General features: G+C 40.9%; 1 protein-coding gene and 13 non-coding genes across 14 annotated transcripts; 1 reads left to right on the top strand and 13 right to left on the bottom strand.

Annotated features, from left to right (window-relative positions):
* Positions 1-5119: 5119 nt before the first annotated feature.
* Positions 5120-5193, bottom strand: trnat-cgu (transfer RNA threonine (anticodon CGU)). Its single transcript has one exon. It is a non-coding gene; the product is annotated as a tRNA-Thr (tRNA).
* Positions 5194-6063: 870 nt separating this feature from the next.
* Positions 6064-6140, bottom strand: trnat-agu (transfer RNA threonine (anticodon AGU)). Its single transcript has one exon. It is a non-coding gene; the product is annotated as a tRNA-Thr (tRNA).
* Positions 6141-6911: 771 nt separating this feature from the next.
* trnat-agu (transfer RNA threonine (anticodon AGU)) lies at positions 6912-6985 on the bottom strand. The gene has a single exon. It is a non-coding gene; the product is annotated as a tRNA-Thr (tRNA).
* Positions 6986-7338: 353 nt separating this feature from the next.
* trnat-agu (transfer RNA threonine (anticodon AGU)) lies at positions 7339-7412 on the bottom strand. The gene has a single exon. It is a non-coding gene; the product is annotated as a tRNA-Thr (tRNA).
* Positions 7413-7971: 559 nt separating this feature from the next.
* On the bottom strand, positions 7972-8045 carry trnat-agu (transfer RNA threonine (anticodon AGU)). The gene has a single exon. It is a non-coding gene; the product is annotated as a tRNA-Thr (tRNA).
* A 1017-nt stretch (positions 8046-9062) lies between these two features.
* Positions 9063-9136, bottom strand: trnat-agu (transfer RNA threonine (anticodon AGU)). Its single transcript has one exon. It is a non-coding gene; the product is annotated as a tRNA-Thr (tRNA).
* Positions 9137-9489: 353 nt separating this feature from the next.
* trnat-agu (transfer RNA threonine (anticodon AGU)) lies at positions 9490-9563 on the bottom strand. Its single transcript has one exon. It is a non-coding gene; the product is annotated as a tRNA-Thr (tRNA).
* A 332-nt stretch (positions 9564-9895) lies between these two features.
* trnat-agu (transfer RNA threonine (anticodon AGU)) lies at positions 9896-9969 on the bottom strand. The gene has a single exon. It is a non-coding gene; the product is annotated as a tRNA-Thr (tRNA).
* Positions 9970-10322: 353 nt separating this feature from the next.
* Positions 10323-10396, bottom strand: trnat-cgu (transfer RNA threonine (anticodon CGU)). Its single transcript has one exon. It is a non-coding gene; the product is annotated as a tRNA-Thr (tRNA).
* Positions 10397-10572: 176 nt separating this feature from the next.
* trnat-agu (transfer RNA threonine (anticodon AGU)) lies at positions 10573-10646 on the bottom strand. The gene has a single exon. It is a non-coding gene; the product is annotated as a tRNA-Thr (tRNA).
* A 760-nt stretch (positions 10647-11406) lies between these two features.
* Positions 11407-11480, bottom strand: trnat-cgu (transfer RNA threonine (anticodon CGU)). The gene has a single exon. It is a non-coding gene; the product is annotated as a tRNA-Thr (tRNA).
* A 327-nt stretch (positions 11481-11807) lies between these two features.
* Positions 11808-11881, bottom strand: trnat-agu (transfer RNA threonine (anticodon AGU)). The gene has a single exon. It is a non-coding gene; the product is annotated as a tRNA-Thr (tRNA).
* Positions 11882-12234: 353 nt separating this feature from the next.
* On the bottom strand, positions 12235-12308 carry trnat-cgu (transfer RNA threonine (anticodon CGU)). The gene has a single exon. It is a non-coding gene; the product is annotated as a tRNA-Thr (tRNA).
* Positions 12309-14168: 1860 nt separating this feature from the next.
* LOC133641861 (paraneoplastic antigen Ma3 homolog) lies at positions 14169-15197 on the top strand. The gene has a single exon (XM_062035944.1). The coding sequence runs from the start codon at positions 14169-14171 to the stop codon at positions 15195-15197; it is 1029 nt and encodes a 342-aa protein (XP_061891928.1).
* Positions 15198-18284: the final 3087 nt, after the last annotated feature.

Below are 18284 nucleotides of genomic sequence, written 5' to 3'. Positions count from 1 at the left end.
ACTGAGATGAAGAATATCCCATTTTCAATAAGGTATGTTGAAGGTATTTCTCATAATTGTTCTTCTTTGTACTTTGTAAGCCCTATTAATTTGAACAACCACTTAAACTGGATCATATCAGTACATTGTTTAACTTCTTTGCTTAATCCATTCCATAATTTAATTCCATATACTGATATGCTAAAGGTTTTTATTGTTGTACGAGCATACAAATCTTTTAAGTTAGTTTTTCCTCTAAGTTCTTGACTTACATAAGGATTGTGAATAATAAACACCACATCTCTTTCCAATTTTTGCATATTTCTAGTATGACTGATCTAATAACATGGTAAGAGTGCAGAACCGTTACTACAGTGTCGTAGAATCTACTGAAATTGCCGAATATATATTCGGCACGAAATATTCAAAATTGCCGTCTGAATTTGTGACACTTTGTGATGTTTAGACAATATTTTCACATACTTTTCCGGATTGTAGATACACTTGGCTATGGTTCAATGGGTACAATCAAACACAATGAAGCACATAAAGTCAACTTGATTTTCACTCTAGCGGTACTTTAACACAATAACAAAACATACAGGTAATCCGAACAAAAAAAACTAAATATATATATATATTAGGGGTGTGGGAAAAAATCGATTCGAATTCAAATCGCGATTCTCCCGTTGTGCAATTCAGAATCGATTCTCATTTTTTAAAAATTGATTTTTTTTAAATTAAATTTTTATTTTTAAATTAATCAATCCAACAAAACAATACACAGCAATACCATAACAATGCAATCCAATTCCAAAACCAAACCCGACCCAGCAACACTCAGAACTGCAATAAACAGAGCAATTGAGAGGAGACACAAACACGACACAGAACAAACCAAAAGTAGTGAAACAAAAATGAATATTATCAACAACAGTATCAATATTAGTTACAATTTCAACATAGCAGTGATTAAAAATCCCTCATTGACATTATCATTAGACATTTAGTTTATGAGATGCGATGCAAGTGTAAGCCACTGTGACACTATTGTTCATTTTTTGAATTTTTTTATTTTATTCATGTTTGTAATGATAATATCAATGAGGGATATTTAATCACTGCTATGTTGAAATTGTTACTAATATTGATACTGTTGTTGATAATATTCATTTTTGTCTCACTACTTTTAGATTGTTCCGTGTCATGTTTGTGTGTCCTCAATTGCTCTCAATTGCTCTGTTTATTGCTATTCTGAATGTTGCTGGGTCGGGTTTTGTTTTGAAATTGTATTGCATTATTATGGTATTGTTGTGTATTGTTTTCATAAAATTAATTGAGAATCGTGTTGAATTGAAAAAAAAAAAATCGATTCTGAATCGAATCGTGACCCCAAGAATCGATTTTGAATCGAGTCGTGGGACACCCAAAGATTCCCAGCCCTAATATATATATATATATATATATATATATATATATATATATATATATATATATATATATATATATATATATATATATATATATATATATATATATGTATATGTATATATATATATATATATATATATATATATATATATATATATATATATATATATATATATATATATATATATATATATATATACATACAGTATATATATATATATATATATATATATATATATATGTATATATATATATATGTATATATATATATATATATATATATATATATATATATATATATATATATATATATATATATATATATATATATATATATATATATATATATATATATATATATATATATATCCCTAATAAAAGTAAATAAAAACATAACTAAATAAATAATATATATATGCTTTGGTTTCGTGAGGCACTACACACAAAAAAAGTGACCTCTTTAGTGTAAGTAATAAAGGTCTGAACACACGCTGCATCCCCCTCCATCCATTCTCTCATGCTTAATTGAACACAATAGTTCAGTGTGCAATTAATTATGATGTGCTGAGATGATGTATGGACCTGACAAGACATTGTGGGTAACATAATAGGGTGGGGGGAATTTTTTTTTATTTACAGGCTCCTCTCACTCCCTCACCCCCAAAAAAATTAATACACTTTCTCACATTGAAATTACGGAAGAAAATAGGAAGGAAATTGAGTCATACATAGGCAATCCACGCAGGGACGTGCTCGAGCGCATTAAAAGGCAAATAAATGGATGCCATGGCTAACACACACACACACACACGCACACACACACACACACACACACACACACACACACACACACACACACACACACACACACACACACACACACACACACACACACACACACACACACACACACACACACACACACACACACACACACACACCAAGAGGGAATCAATGTTCTTGTGGGAAAATTGTAAATGTAATACTCCAGAAATGAATCATGCTAATGGCATGGCTGACAGTCCTGTTCAATATTATGATTTCAAATCCCCCAAAGATTGATTGCCTAACCTCTACATTATTTATGCGGTGGAAAAAAACACTAAGGGGCATTCCTGTTAGATGAACATTTATCTATCTATAGAAACTTATGTTTGTACATGAACCCATTATAATAATATGGAAACATCTTGTGCGTCATTTGACAGGTGCTATATGTACGATCCTGGTTGTTGGTATGCGAGCATGTGCAGCAGCAACAAAGACATGTGAGCAAAAAAAGCACTAAGCCGAACGATCTTTATACAACATGCCTTGTAGACTGCAACTATTTCAAAATATGTTGCTCCAAAACCTGTATGTACCTTTCAGCATTAATGGTGCCTTAACAGATGTGTAAGTTACCCGTGCCTTGGGCACTAATACACCCCCATACCATCACAGATGCTGGCTTTTCAACTTTGCGCCTATAACAATCCGGATAATTTTCTTCCTCTTTGGTCCGGAGGACACGACATCCACAGTTTCCAAAAACAATTTGAAATGTGTACTCGTCAGACCACAGAACACTTTTCCACTTTGCATCAGTCCATCTTAGATGAGCTCGGGCCCAGCGAAGCCGGCGGTGTTTCTGGGTGTTGTTGATAAATGGCTTTGGCTTTGCATAGTAGAGTTTCAACTTGCACTTACAGATGTAGCGACCAACTGTAGTTACTGACAGTGGTTTTCTGAAGTGTTCCTGAGCCATACTTGCCAACCTTGAGACCTCCAAATTCGGGAGATGGAGGGGGCGGGGGTTTGGTGGTAGCGGGGGTGTATATTGTAGCGTCCTGGAAGAGTTAGTGCTGCAAGGTGTTCTGGGTATTTGTTCTGTTGTGTTTATGTTGTGTTACGGTGCGGATGTTCTCCCGAAATGTGTTTGTCATTCTTGTTTGGTGTGGGTTCACAGTGTGGCACATATTTGTAACAGTGTTAAAGTTGTTTATATGGCCACCCTCAGTGTGACCTGTATGGCTGTTGATCAAGTATGCGTTGCATTCACTTGTGTGTGCGTAAAAGCCGCATATATTATGTGACAGGGCCGGCACGCTGTTAAAAATGGAGGAAAAGCGGACCTGATGACAGGTTGTAGAGGACGTTAAAGGCACGCTCCCAAAATTGTTAACCGGGTGGAAATTCGGGAAAATGGTTGCCCCGGGAGATTTTCGGGAGGGGCACTGAAATTCGGGAGTCTCCCGGGAAAATCGGGAGGGTTGGCAAGTATGTCCTGAGCCCATGTGGTGATATCCTTTACACACTGATGTCGCTTTTTGATGCAGTACCATCTGAGGGATCGAAAGTCACGGGCATTCAACGTTACGTGCTGTGATTTTTCCTGATTCTCTGAACCTTTTGATGATATTACAGACCGTAGATGGTGAAGTCCCTAAATTCCTTGCAATAGCTCATTGAGAAATATTGTTCTTAAACTGTTTGCGATTTGCTCACGCACTTGTTCACAAAGTGGGGACCCTCGCCTCATCCTTGTTTGTGAATGACTGAGCATTTCATGGAAGCTGCTTTTATACCCAATCATGGCACCCACCTGTTCCAAATTAGCCTGTTCACCTGTGGGATTTTCCAAATAAGTGTTTGATGAGCATTCCTAGACAGGCGCTTTAACTAACTAAGCCACAGCACCGCTTGCAAGTCTTCTGTTGAATAGATTAATTCTAAAACGTCCACGCACTGAGCTACTTTCACCTCAAAAGGAACCACTGGGATTTTAACCTCGAATCTCTTGTATACTAGACAGGCTGTTTAAGCAACTAAGCCTCAGCACCACCTGAGATTGACAATCAAAACTGTAAAAATGTGCAGATCTGATTGACAATCAAATCTGTAGAAGTTTGCAATGTAGCATCAGATTTATTTAAGCAGATCCGTAGCTATTCGAAAGCAACATGGACAGGCAAACATTTCCAAATTTCATTAGTTCGATTAGTAGACAGTGGGATATGTCTTTGCATACATTTTGTGCTGCCCTAAAAAGCACCACCAGGATTTGAACCCAGGATCTCCTGTTTACTAGACAGGCGCTTTAACCAACTAAGCCACAGCACCATGTATTATATTGTAGATAGACAATTAAATCTGTAAGGGGAAATTTGCATTGGTACACACGAATAAGTTGCATTTTTGCAGACTCACAGATATTCCAAAGCCACATGGAAAGGCACATTTAATATGTTTTCAGAAGTTTGATCGGTAGAGAGTGGAATTTGTTAATTAATGCTGCCCAGAAGGAAATGCTGGGTTTCGGACCCAGGATTGCCTGTTTACTCGACAGGCGCTTTAACCAACTAAGCCACAGCACAACTTGCAATGCTTCTGTTGACTAGATTAATTCTAAAACTTCCAAACACTGAGCTACTTTCACCTCAAAAGGAACCACTGGGATTTGAACCCAGAATCTCCTGCATACTAGACAGGCACTTTAACCAACTAACCCACAGCACCACCTGAGATTGACAATCAAATCTGTAAAAATTTGCAGATTTGATTAACAATCAAATCTGTAACAATGTGCAATGTAGCACCAGAAGTGGTATTTAAGCAGATTCACAGCTATTCGAAAGCAACACGGAAAGGGAAAAATCTCCAAATTTATTTAGTTTGATTGGTAGACAGTGGGATTTGTCTTTGCATACAGAGTTTGTGCTGCACTACAAGGCACTGCTGGGATTTGAACCCAGGATCTCCTGTTTACGAGACAGGCGCTTTAACCAACTAAGCCACAGCACCATGTTTTATATTGTAGATTGACAATTAAATCTGTAAGGGGAAATTTGCATTGGAACACCCAAATAAATTGCATTTTTGCAGACTCACAGATATTCCAAAGCCACATGGGAAGGCACATTTAATATGTTTTCATAAGTTTGATCGGTAGAGAGTGGAACTTGTCCTTGCATACCAAAAGGAATTGCTAGGTTTCGGACCCAGGATTGCCTGTTTACTCGACAGGCGCTTTAACCAACTAAGCCACAGCACAACTTGCAATGCTTCTGTTGACTAGATTAATTCTAAAACTTCCAAGCACTGAGCTACTTTCACCTCAAAAGGAACCACTGGGATTTGAACCCAGAAACTCCTGCATACTAGACAGGCACTTTAACCAACTAAACCACAGCACCACCTGTGATTGACAATCCAATCTGTAAAAATGTGCAACGTAGCACCAGAAGTGGCATTTAAGCAGATTCACAGCTATTCGAAAACAACATGGAAAGGGAAAAAGGCGCTTTAACCAACTAAGCCACAGCACCATGTTTTTTATTGTAGATAGTTAATTAAATCTGTAAAGGGACATTTGCATTGGTACACCTGAATAAATTGCATTTATGCAGACTCACAGATATTCCAAAGCCACATGGAAAGGCACATTTAATATGTTTTTATAAGTTTGATCGGTAGAGAGTGGAACTTGTTCTTGCATACCAATTAGTGCTGCCCAAAAGGCAATGCTGGGTTTCAGACCCAGGATTGCATGTTTACCAGGCAGGCGCTTTAACCAACTAAGCCTCAGCACCACTTGTGCAACTACTAAAACTGTACTCCTGTGTCAATGTTCAGTGTGTTTGGCCTGAGCCTGCAGTTGGACAAGAATATCTAAGGCACTGCTGGGATTTGAACCCAGGATCCCCTGTTTACTAGACAGGCGCTTTAACCAACTAATCCACAGCATCGCCTGCAAGTCTTCTCTTGAATAGATTAATTCTAAAACGTACACGCACTGAGCTACTTTCACCTCAAAAGGAACCACTGGGATTTTAACCTAGAATCTCCTGTTTACTAGACGGACACTTTAACCAACTAAGCCACAGCACCACCTGAGATTGAGAATCAAATCTGTAAAAATGTGCAGATTTGATTGACAATCAAACCTGTAACAATGTGCAATGTAGCACCAGAAGTGGTATTTCAGCAGATTCACAGCTATTCGAAAGCAACATGGAAAGGGACAAATCTCCAAATTTCATTAGTTCGATAGGTAGACATTGGGATTTGTCTTAGCATACAGAGTTTATGCTGCCCTATAAGGCACTGCTGGGATTTGAACCTAGGATCTACCTGTTTACAAGACAGGCGCTTTAACAAACTAAGCCACAGCACCATGTTAAATATTGTAGATAGACAATTAAATCTGTAAGGAGAAATTTGCATTGGAACACCCGAATAAGTTGCATTTTTGCAGACTCACAGATATTCCAAAGCCACATGGAAAGGCACATTTAATATGTTTGTATAAGTTTGATCGGTAGAGAGTGGAACTTGTCCTTGCATACCAATTAGTGCTGCCCAAAAGGCAATGCTGGGTTTCAGACCCAGGATGGCATGTTTACCAGGCAGGTGCTTTAACCAACTAAGCCTCAGCACCACTTGTGCAACTACTAAAACTGGACTCCTGTGTCAATGTTCAGTGTGGTTGGCCTGAGCCTGCAGTTGGACAAGAATATCTAAGGCACTGCTGGGATTTGAACCCAGGATCTCCTGTTTACTAGACAGGCGCTTTAACCAACTAAGCCACAGCACCACTTGCAAGTCTTCTCTTGAATAGATTAATTCTAAAATGTACACGCACTGAGCTACTTTCACCTCAAAAGGAACCACTGGGATTTTAACCTAGAATCTCCTGTTTACTAGACAGACACTTTAACAAACTTAGCCTCAGCACCACCTGAGATTGAGAATCAAATCTGTAAAAATGTGCAGATTTGATTGACAATCAAATCTGTAAAAACTTGCAATGTAGCACCAGAAGTGGTATTACAGCAGATTCACAGCTATTCGAAAGCAACATGGAAAGGGAAAAATCTCAGAATTTCATTAGTTCGATAGGTAGACAGTGGGATTTGTCTTTGCACACACAGTTTGTGCTGCCCTACAAGGCACTGCTGGGATTTGAACCCAGGATCTCCTGTTTACTAGACAGGTGCTTTAACCAACTAAGCCACAGCACCATGTTAAGTACAGTAGATAGACACTTAAATCTGTAAGGGGAAATTTGCATTAGAACACCCGAAAAAATTGCATTTTTGCAGACTCACAGATATTCCAAAGCCACATGGAAAGGCACATTTAATATGTTTTCATAAGTTTGATCGGTAGAGAGTGGAACTTGTCCTTGCATACCAAAAGGAAATGCTGGGTTTCGGACCCAGGATTGCCTGTTTACTCGACAGGCGCTTTAACCAACTAAGCCACAGCACAACTTGCAACGCTTCTGTTGACTAGATTCATTCTAAAACTTCCACGCACTGAGCACTTCTGAAGGAACCACTGGGATTTGAAACCAGAAACTTCTGCATACTAGACAGTCACTTTAACCAACTATGCCACATCACCACCTGAGATTGACAATCAAATCAGAAAAATGTGCAATGTAGCACCAGAAGTGGTATTTAAGCAGATTCACAGCTATTTGAAAGCAACATGGAAAGGGAAAATCTCCAAATTTCATTAGTTCGATAGGTAGACAGTGGGATTTGTCTTTGCACACACAGTTTGTGCTGCCCTACAAGGCACTGCTGGGATTCGAACCCAGGATCTCCTGTTTACTAGACAGGTGCTTTAACCAACTAAGCCACAGCACCATGTTTTGTATTGTTGATAGACAATTAAATCTGTAAGGAGAAATTTGCATTGGAACACCCGAATAAGTTGCATTTTTGCACTCACAGATATTCCAAAGCCACATGGAAAGGCACATTTAATATGTTTTCATAAATTTGATCGGTAGAGAGTGGAACTTGTCCTTGCATACCAATTAGTGCTGCCCAAAAGGCAATGCTGGGTTTCAGACCCAGGATTGCATGTTTACTCGACAGGCGCTTTAACCAACTAAGCCACAGCACAACTTGCGATGCTTCTGTTGACTAGATTCATTCTAAAACTTCAAAGCACTGAGCTACTTTCACCTCAAAAGGAATCACTGGGATTTGAACACAGAAACTCCTGCATACTAGACTTAACCAACTAAGCCACATCACCACCTGAGATTGACAATCAAATCTGGAAAGATGTGCAATGTAGCACCAGAAGTGGTATTTTAAGTTAAAGTTAAAGTTAAAGAGTTTAAGCAGATTCACAGCTATTCGAAAGCAACATGGAAATGGAAAAATCTCAAAATGTAATTAGTTTTATAGGTAGACAGTGGGATTTGTCTTTGCATACAGAGTTTGTGCTAAATTACAAGGCACTGCTGGGATTCGAACCCAGGATCTGTTTGTTAGACAGGTGCTTTAACAAACTAAGCCACAGCACCATGTTAAATACTGTAGATAGAAAATTAAATCTGTAAGCGGAAATTTGCATTGGAACACCCGAATAATTTGCATTTTTGCAGACTCACAGATATTCCAAAGCCACATGGAAAGGCACATTTAATATGTTTTTATAAGTTTGATCGGTAAAAAGTGGAACCTGTCCTTGCATACCAACTAGTGCTGCCCAAAAGGTAATGGTGGGTTTCAGACCCAGGATTGCATGTTTACCAGGCAGGTGCTTTAACCAACTAAGCCTCAGCACCACTTGTGCAACTATTAAAACTGTACTCCTGTGTCAATGTTCAGTGTGGTTGCCCTGAGCCTGCAGTTGGACAAGAATATCTAAGGCACTGCTGGGATTTGAACCCATGATCTCCTGTTTACTAGACAGGCGCTTCAACCAACTAAGCCACAGCACCGCTTGCAAGGGTTCACTTGAATAGATTAATTCTAAAACTTCCACGCACTGAGCTACTTTCACCTCAAAAGGAACAACTGGGATTTTAACCTAGAATCTCCTGTTTACTAGACAGGCACTTTAACCAACTAATCCTCAGCACCACCTGAGATTGAGAATCAAATCTGTAAAATGTGCAGATTTCATTGACAATCAAATCTGTAAAAATGTGCAATGTAACACCAGAAGTGGTATTTAAGCAGATTCACAGCTATTCGAAAGCAACATGGAAAATGGAAAAATCTCCGAATTTCATTAGTTCGATAGGCAGACAGTGGGATTTGTCTTTGCACACATAAATTGTGCTGCCCTACAAGGCACTGCTGGGATTCTAACCCAGGATCTCCTGTTTACTAGACAGGTGCTTTAACCAACTAAGCCACAGCACCACGTCAAATATTGTAGATGGACAATTAAATCTGTAAGGGGAAATTTGCATTGGAACACCTGAATAAGTTGCATTTATGCAGACTCACAGATATTCCAAAGCCACATGGAAAGGCACATTTAATATGTTTTTATAACTTTGATCGGTAGAGAGTGGAACTTGTCCTTGCATACCAATTAGTGCTGCCCAAAAGGCAATGCTGGGTTTCAGACCCAGGATTGCATGTTTACCAGGCAGGTGCTTTAACCAAATAAACCTCAGCACCACTTGTGCAACTACTGAGTCAATGTTCAGTGTGGTTGCCCTGAGCCTGCAGTTGGACAAGAATACCTAAGGCACTGCTGGGATTTGAACCCAGGATCTCCTGTTTACTAGACAGGCGCTTTAACCAACTAAGCCACAGCACCGCTTGCACGTCTTCTCTTGAATAGATTAATTCTAAAACTTCCGCGCACTGCGCTACTTTCACCTCAAAAGAAACCACTGGGATTTTAACCTATAATCTCCTGTTTACTAGACAGACACTTTAACCAATTTAGCCTCAGCACCACCTGAGATTGAGAATCAAATCTGTAAAAATGTGCAGATTTTATTGACAATCAAATCTGTAAAAATGTGCAATGTAGCACCAGAAGTGGTATTTAAGCAGATGCACAGCTATTCGAAAGCAACACGGAAAGGGAAAAATCTCCAAATTTTTTTAGTTTGATAGTTAGACAGTGGGATTTGTCTTTGCATGCAGAGTTTGTGCTAAGTTACAAGGCACTGCTGGGATTCGAACCCAGGATCTCCTGTTTACGAGACAGGTGCTTTAACCAACTAATCCACAGCACCACCTGATATTGACAATCTAATCTGTAAAAATGTGCAATGTAGCATCAGAAGTGGTATATAAGCAGATTCACAGCTATTCGAAAGCAACATGGAAAGGGAAAAATCTCAAAATTTAATTAATTTGATAGTTAGACAGTGGGATTTGTCTTTGCATACAGAGTTTGTGCTAAGTCACAAGGCACTGCTGGAATTCGAACCCAGGATCTCCTGTTTACTAGACAGGCGCTTTAACCAACTAAACCACAGCACCATGTTAAATATTGTAGATGGACAATTAAATCTGTAAGGGGAAATCTGCATTGGAACACCCGAATACATTGCATTTATGCAGACTCACAGCTATTCCAAAGCTACATTTAATATGTTTTTATAAGTTTGATCGGTAGAGAGTGGAACTTGTCCTTGCATACCAATTAGTGCTGCCCAAAAGGCAGTGCTGGGTTTCAGACCCAGGATTGCATGTTTACCAGGCAGGTGCTTTAACCAACTAAGCCTCAGCACCACTTGTGCAACTACTAAAACTGTACTCCTGTGTCAATGTTCAGTGTGGTTGGCCTGAGCCTGCAGTTGGACAATAATATCTAAGGCACTGCTGGGATTTGAACCCAGAATCTCCTGTTTACTAGACAGGCGCTTTAACCAACTAACCACAGCACCGCTTGCAAGACTTCTCTGGAATAGATTAATTCTAAAACTTCCACGCACTGACCTATTTTCACCTCAAAAGGAACCACTGGGATTTTAACCTAGAATCTCCTGTTTACTAGACAGGCACTTTAACCAACTAAGCCTCAGCACCACCTGAGATTGAGAATCAAATCTGTAAAAATTTGCAGATTTGATTGACAATCAAATCTGTAAAAATGTGCAATGTAGCACCAGAAGTGGTATTTAAGCAGATTCACAGCTATTTGAAAGCAACATGGAAAGGTAAAAATCTCCAAATTTCATTAGTTCGATAGGTAGACAGTGGGATTTGTCTTTGCATACAGAGTTTATGCTGCCCTATAAGACACTGCTGGGATTTGAACCCAGGATCTCCTGTTTACGAGACAGGTGCTTTAACCAACTAAGCCACAGCACCATGTTTTGTATTGTAGATAGACATTTAAATCTGTAAGGAGAAATTTGCATTGGAACACCCGAATAAGTTGCATTTTTGCAGACTCACAGATATTCCAAAGCCACATTTAATATGTTTTTATAAGTTTGATCGGTAGAGAGTGGAACTTGTCCTTGCATACCAATTAGTGCTGCCCAAAAGGCAATGCTGGGTTTCAGACCCAGTATTGCATGTTTAGCAGGCAGGTGCTTTAACCAACTAAGCCTCAGCACCACTTGTGCAACTACTAAAACTGTACTCCTTTGTCAATGTTGTTGCCCTGAGCCTGCAGTTGGACAAGAATATCTAAGGTACTGCTGGGATTTGAACCCAGGATCTCCTGTTTACTAGACAGGCGCTTTAACCAACTAAGCCACAGCACCGCTTGCAAGTCTTGTCTTGAATAGATTAATTCTAAAACTTCCACGCACTGAGCTACTTTCACCTCAAAAGGAACCATTAGGATTTTAACCTAGAATCTCCTGTTTACTAGACAGGCACTTTAACCAACTAAGCCACAGCACCACCTGAGATTGTGAATCAAATCTGTAAAAATGTGCAGATTTGATTGACAATCAAATCTGTAAAAATGTGCAATGTAGCACCAGAAGTGGTATTTAAGCAGATTCACAGCTATTCGAAAGCAACACGGAAAGGGAAAAATCTCCAAATTTCATTAGTTCGATAGGTAGACAGTGGGATTTGTCTTTGCACACACAGTTTCTGCTACCCTACAAGGCACTGCTGGGATTCAAACCCAGGATCTCCTGTTTACGAGACAGGCGCTTTAACCAACTAAGCCACAGCACCATGTTTTCTATTGTAGATAGACAATTAAATCTGTAAGGGGAAATTTGCATTGGAACACCCAAATAAGTTGCATTTTTGCAGACTCACAGATATTCCAAAGCCACATGGAAAGGCACATTTAATATGTTTTCAGAAGTTTGATCGGTAGAGAGTGGAACTTGTCCTTGTGTAACCCATATGGAAATATAGTGTCACTAATATATTCTCCTGTTATTCATTTCTAATCTATGGTGTGCCAAAGTCACTTTGGTCACTTAAAAAATGTTAAACTTGATGTGTCAAAGTCATGTGGTCACTACAGGGTTAAATTAATGATACATGCACGCAGCACGTTATTCACATGTTGGCCAGTAGAGGTCGCATGCACCTTTCTCATTCCAGACATTCCTTCACTGAACGTCAAAGAGTGAAGGCACGAGTCATATCGTTGTGTTACAAAGACAAGGTTTATAAGTTAAAATACTTGTCACTTCTCAAACCGAGTGTTGGAAAAGCAGCATAAGATAGCCTGGTTCCAGTGGGAGCTGGATTGCTGTGTTTTGTGCTGCTGAGAACTTCAATTGGTTTTTGTATGATCCTGAAGTCTGGTTCCAAACTGGACTTGAGTTATGATGGCGAGCCAGTCCCAGTGAGTGAGAGTCTGCGGAGAGGGAGCGTTTGGATGTGGTGTGGCCAGCTGCATCGGTCTCCACACTCTGCAGCGACCTATAACTGAACTGATCCACCATCAGAGTCGCAAGTATCGAACCGAATCAGTATGGAATAACGGATTACAATAGAACTAAGGATTCCCAACCAAGGAATATAGACAGTGTTCAATTCATTACTACCCGGGTAGAATTTACTTTTTCAAAGGACAATTTAAAAAGGACATTTCTTCTATTTTGCTACTTTTGAATTTTTGCAACAGAGCTCTATTTTTATTTATTTTTGGGGGGTATTTACAATTTAAAAAGCACACTGTTCATGTGTTATTGTTTATTATTGTGCAATAAATTTGCCAGCAGTTGTTCTGTGGTCCACTAAGTACGTAACGTCTCATTGCGAGTCTCTCAATTATACAGCCAAGAACCTAGTAATCTTAATTGTTGTACTAACCTGCTATCCTACAGTAGGGGTGCTACACACTTGGCGAGCCAGCCAGGAGCGCTGTGATTCCGAATTCATACTGTACGTACAATACAGAACAGCTCTGGCAACGTTTATTCACAAATTTTGTAATACCTCTGACTTTACACTTGAAATATGGATGTCATTAAGTCTGAAAACATTAAGGTACCCAGTTCAGTACTGGTCAGTGGCATGTCTGGTACTGAAGTAGATGAGGAGGTATTTGACTTTTTGAATCAATATGGGTCCATTGAAAGAGTGGTTAAAATTGACAGTTCCGATGCTAAATTCCCAAATTCTGCTATTGTTGAGTTTAAATCTGGGGAAGGTGTTAGTGTTCTTGCACGTGATTTACCATATAACAGACCTTCTTCAGATGACAAAATTACACACAAGGTGCAACTTTTATCTAGTGTTTATGCTGCTAATGCAGGTTCGAACATAACCAAATTCTACCTGTGTGAGCTTGAAAGCATTGCAAAATTGAGTGGCACAGACTTTGAGAAAATCCTGCGAGAGGAGTTGGCCAGAATTCAAGAAAGCAGGCCAGCTCAACGAGATGAGGATGTTGAGCACCAAACCCCCTCGTCTACTCCTCACAAGAGTGGAGTTGAACCAGCATCAGTCCAAACCCCAACTCAGTCCATTCTAAATATGAATGCGGTCCCACTTAGACAAACCCTGCCTAGTGGTGCCAGATCACCCTTTCAGCTACCACTTGACCAAATTAACACACCTGAGGTGCAGAGAATGGTCGTGGAGCATATTGTAAAGAGCAGTGACATGTCGTCAACACACCATGCCAGGTTGAGGCCTTTCTCTGGGAAAACTCCCTGCCCCAGCCTGGAAGTCGATTATGACACTTGGCGTAGTAATGTCGAGTTCTACTTCAGCGATTCCACAATCCCTGACAAGCAAGTGGTCAGAAGGATTGTAGAAAGTCTCCTTCCTCCAGCTGTAAATGTTGTAAAGCATCTTGGGCCCCAGTCGAGCCCACGTGACTATTTGCATGCTCTTGACTCAGCCTACGGTACTGTGGATGATGCTGATGAGCTCTTTGCAGCATTCCTTACCACCGACGCAGAGCCGGGTGAAAAGGCTTCTGCTTATTTACATCGTCTACAGTCAATACTGAGCAAAGTAGTCAAGAGGAATGGCATTCCTGCCAGCGACGCAGACCGGCAACTGCTGAAACAGTTCTGCAGGGGATGTTTCAACAATAGTTTAATCACACATCTTCAGCTGTCCCAACTGCAGAAGGATGCCCCACCCTCATTCTCCGAGTTGTTGCTCTTAGTGAGGACGGAGGAAGACAAGCAGGCTGCCAGATCTCGTCGTATGAAGCAACATGTTGGATTTCACAAAGCTAAAGTGCAGTCTAATAATGTGAACGTGTACAAATCTGATACAGATGAGAGGGACGTAGCAGCCGTTGCTGTAAAGTACAACCATAATGAGAGTACAAAGAAAATACAAAAACAACTTGCACAACTTCAAGCCCAGTTGGCAAACCTGAAAGCGTCCATGGATGAATCTTCCACAAAGGCTACCTCCAAGGGAGCTAAGCAAAAGAAACCCAAGGAAAGAGAGCCTAAGACTGAGGCTGTCCTAAGAGGCAAAAAGAGACCACGAGCGTGGTATTGCTTTAACTGTGGCGAAGATGGACATATAGCGCCAGCTTGTCCCAACGAGCCCAACCCGGAGGTTGTTGAGGCTAAACGCCAAGAACTCAAAGAGAAACAAAAGCTGTGGGACGAACAAAGCAAACAGGATTTATAAATCATGTTCCTGTTGAGGAGCAAACAGGAACAAAGACTAACACAAGCTCCAAACAAAATGTTTCAAGTTATTCTCACAGAACCAAGCACCAATCTAAAATACCAAAAGGTTTAATTGGCAACAAATGCATCAGTAATGTGACTGTGTCAGGTGTAAATTGTAACTGCCTTCTTGACACAGGGTCTCAGGTGACCACAATTTCAAACTCATTCTACACAGAGCACTTGTCAGAACAGCCTATCCAGCCATTCAATCTTCTTGATGTGGAAGGTGCTAATGGTCAGTCTGTCCCATATTTGGGCTATGTAGAAGTCAGTATTAGGTTGCCAAAAGAGTTTATTGATACTGCACCCGAAGTGAACACTCTAGCATTAGTTGTCCCTGATCAACGCTCCAACAGTGACCTTCCTGTTCTAATAGGGACCAACTTACTTGATGTATTATATGATGAAGAGTGCCAATACAACACTCAAAAGACCACTTCAACTGTTCATGGCTACAAACAAATCCTCAGTGCACTTGAATTTAGACAAAAGCTAAAGAGCACTGGGCAAATAGGTCTAATGACACTCAAAGCGAAACCGCAGAAAGTTATTCCTGCACATGATAAAGTCCTTGTGGAAGGCCAGGTCAATGTCAATCTTGCAAATACGGAGAAATTGGCAGTTCTGGAACAGCCAAGAAAGTCTGTCTTACCTGGTGGCATTTTCGTTGACTGTTGCCTCGTCACTTTGCCCCAGCCGCCTCAGCACAAGTTGGCTGTTTGGCTGAGAAACGAGACAGACCATGACATAACACTACCCACAAACTGTATTGTCGCAGAACTGCATGTTCCTGATAAGATTGTTGAAAAAAGTCCATTACCTGACAAGAATGCAGCTACTGTGAACTGTTGTAGTGCAACATTTTCTCCAAATCAGTCCACAAACAACACCCTGACATTTGACTTCGGCAATTCTCCTCTACCAGAGGAATGGAAAACCAAAGTCACAGAGAAACTCAATGGTTACTCTGATGTGTTCGCACATCATGACCTTGATTTTGGTCATGCCACCAAAGTCAAGCATCGTATCAAGCTCAAGGACGAGACGCCTTTTAAACAGCGTTCAAGACCCATACATCCCAATGACTATGAGGCTGTGAGGAAACACCTTAAAACACTGCTAGAAGCTGGTGTGATACAGGAGTCCGAGTCACCCTACTCGTCACCCATAGTCGTTGTAAAGAAAAAGAACAGTGATGTCCGACTTTGTGTCGATTACCGTAAGTTGAATACGCAAACCATAAAGGATGCTTATGCACTACCAAACCTCGAAGAAGCATTCTCCGCCCTCACCGGGTCACAGTGGTTTTCCGTAATGGACCTCAAGTCCGGATATTACCAAATTGGTATGGAAGAGAGTGACAAAGCCAAGACTGCTTTTGTCTGTCCCCTGGGGTTTTGGGAGTTCAACCGTATGCCCCAGGGGATAACCAATGCGCCGAGTACATTTCAGCGCCTAATGGAGAAATGCATGGGTGACATTAACCTGAAAGAGGTGCTTGTGTTTCTTGATGATCTCATTGTGTTCTCTGCCTCCCTGGAGGAACATGAGGCCAGGCTTCTGCACGTCCTACAACGGCTAAGAGAATATGGTCTCAAGCTTTCTCCCGAGAAGTGCAGATTCTTCCAAACGTCTGTACGTTATCTTGGACACATCGTCTCAAGAGATGGTGTCGAGACTGATCCCGAGAAAGTCATTGCACTGAAAACGTGGCCAAGGCCACAGACCCTAAAAGAATTGAAGTCCTTTTTAGGCTTCGCCGGCTATTATCGCCGCTTTGTCAAGGACTATTCTAAAATAGTGAAGCCCCTAAACAGTCTCACTTCTGGCTATCCACCTCTCAGAAAAGGCCAGAAGATGACGACATGTAAAGGGAAATATTTCAATCCAAAAGAGCCGTTCGCAGAACGATGGACACCTGCTTGTCAGGACGCTTTTGAATGCATCATAGAGAAGCTCACATCTTCTCCCATCCTGGGGTTCGCAGATGCAAAGCTCCCCTATACACTGCATACGGATGCTAGTACTACTGGTTTAGGAGCTGCTTTATACCAAGAGCAGGACGGCCAATCAAGGGTCATCGCCTATGCCAGTAGGGGCCTTTCATCTAGTGAGGCCAGATATCCAGCACACAAGCTGGAGTTTCTAGCTTTAAAATGGGCAATCCTAGAGAAGTTCCAGGACTATCTCTATGGTAACAACTTCACTGTGGTAACGGATAACAATCCGTTAACTTACATACTCACCTCAGCTAAGCTAGATTCTGCCAGTTATCGCTGGCTAGCAGCCCTTTCTACGTTCAATTTCAACATCAAGTACAGGGCTGGAAAGAGCAATCAAGATGCCGATGGTCTCTCCAGGCGACCGCATGGAATGCTGGTTGAGGATGACGCTTCACTGGAAGAAAGAGAGAGAATAAAGCGGTTCACCTCACATCATCTATCATCGTCACCTGACCATCTAAACTTACCTGAAGATGCAGTTACAGCCCTTTGTCACCGACACCTGATAAGAGAAACCGACAACTTACCTTCCATCACGTTGGTTGAATCCCTAGCTCTCAACGCCAACGCTGTACCAGACATCTACAGTGATGAAGAATTATTAGGTCATGTGACAGTACCCATCTTCAGTGAGGATGACCTCCGAGAACGTCAGGAAGCTGATCCTGCCATCAAACATGTTATTCATCTGTTGGAATCTGGAGGCCCAGTACCTCGGAACATTGGTCCTAATTCTCCGGAACTCACACTGATGCTCAAGGAGTGGAAGCGCCTTGAGATGAGAGACGGTCTCCTGTACAGGAAGCGGAAATGTGAAGAGGAAACGATCTATCAACTCGTTCTTCCAGAGTCCCTCAGAGTCACTGTACTCAAGTGTCTCCATGATGACATGGGACACATGGGCATAGACCGTACCATTGATTTAGTACGGTCAAGATTCTACTGGCCACGAATGGCTGCGGATGTTGAGCACAAGGTCAAAACCTGTGGCCGTTGTGTTAGGAGGAAGACTCCGCCTGAGAAAGCAGCACCGCTGGTCA

This window comes from Entelurus aequoreus, linkage group LG02, assembly GCF_033978785.1.
Source record: "Entelurus aequoreus isolate RoL-2023_Sb linkage group LG02, RoL_Eaeq_v1.1, whole genome shotgun sequence".
NCBI classification, from domain to species: domain Eukaryota; kingdom Metazoa; phylum Chordata; class Actinopteri; order Syngnathiformes; family Syngnathidae; genus Entelurus; species Entelurus aequoreus.
The sequence above is the reverse complement of the archived record's forward strand: the minus strand, read 5'-3'. Positions and strand labels throughout refer to the sequence as shown.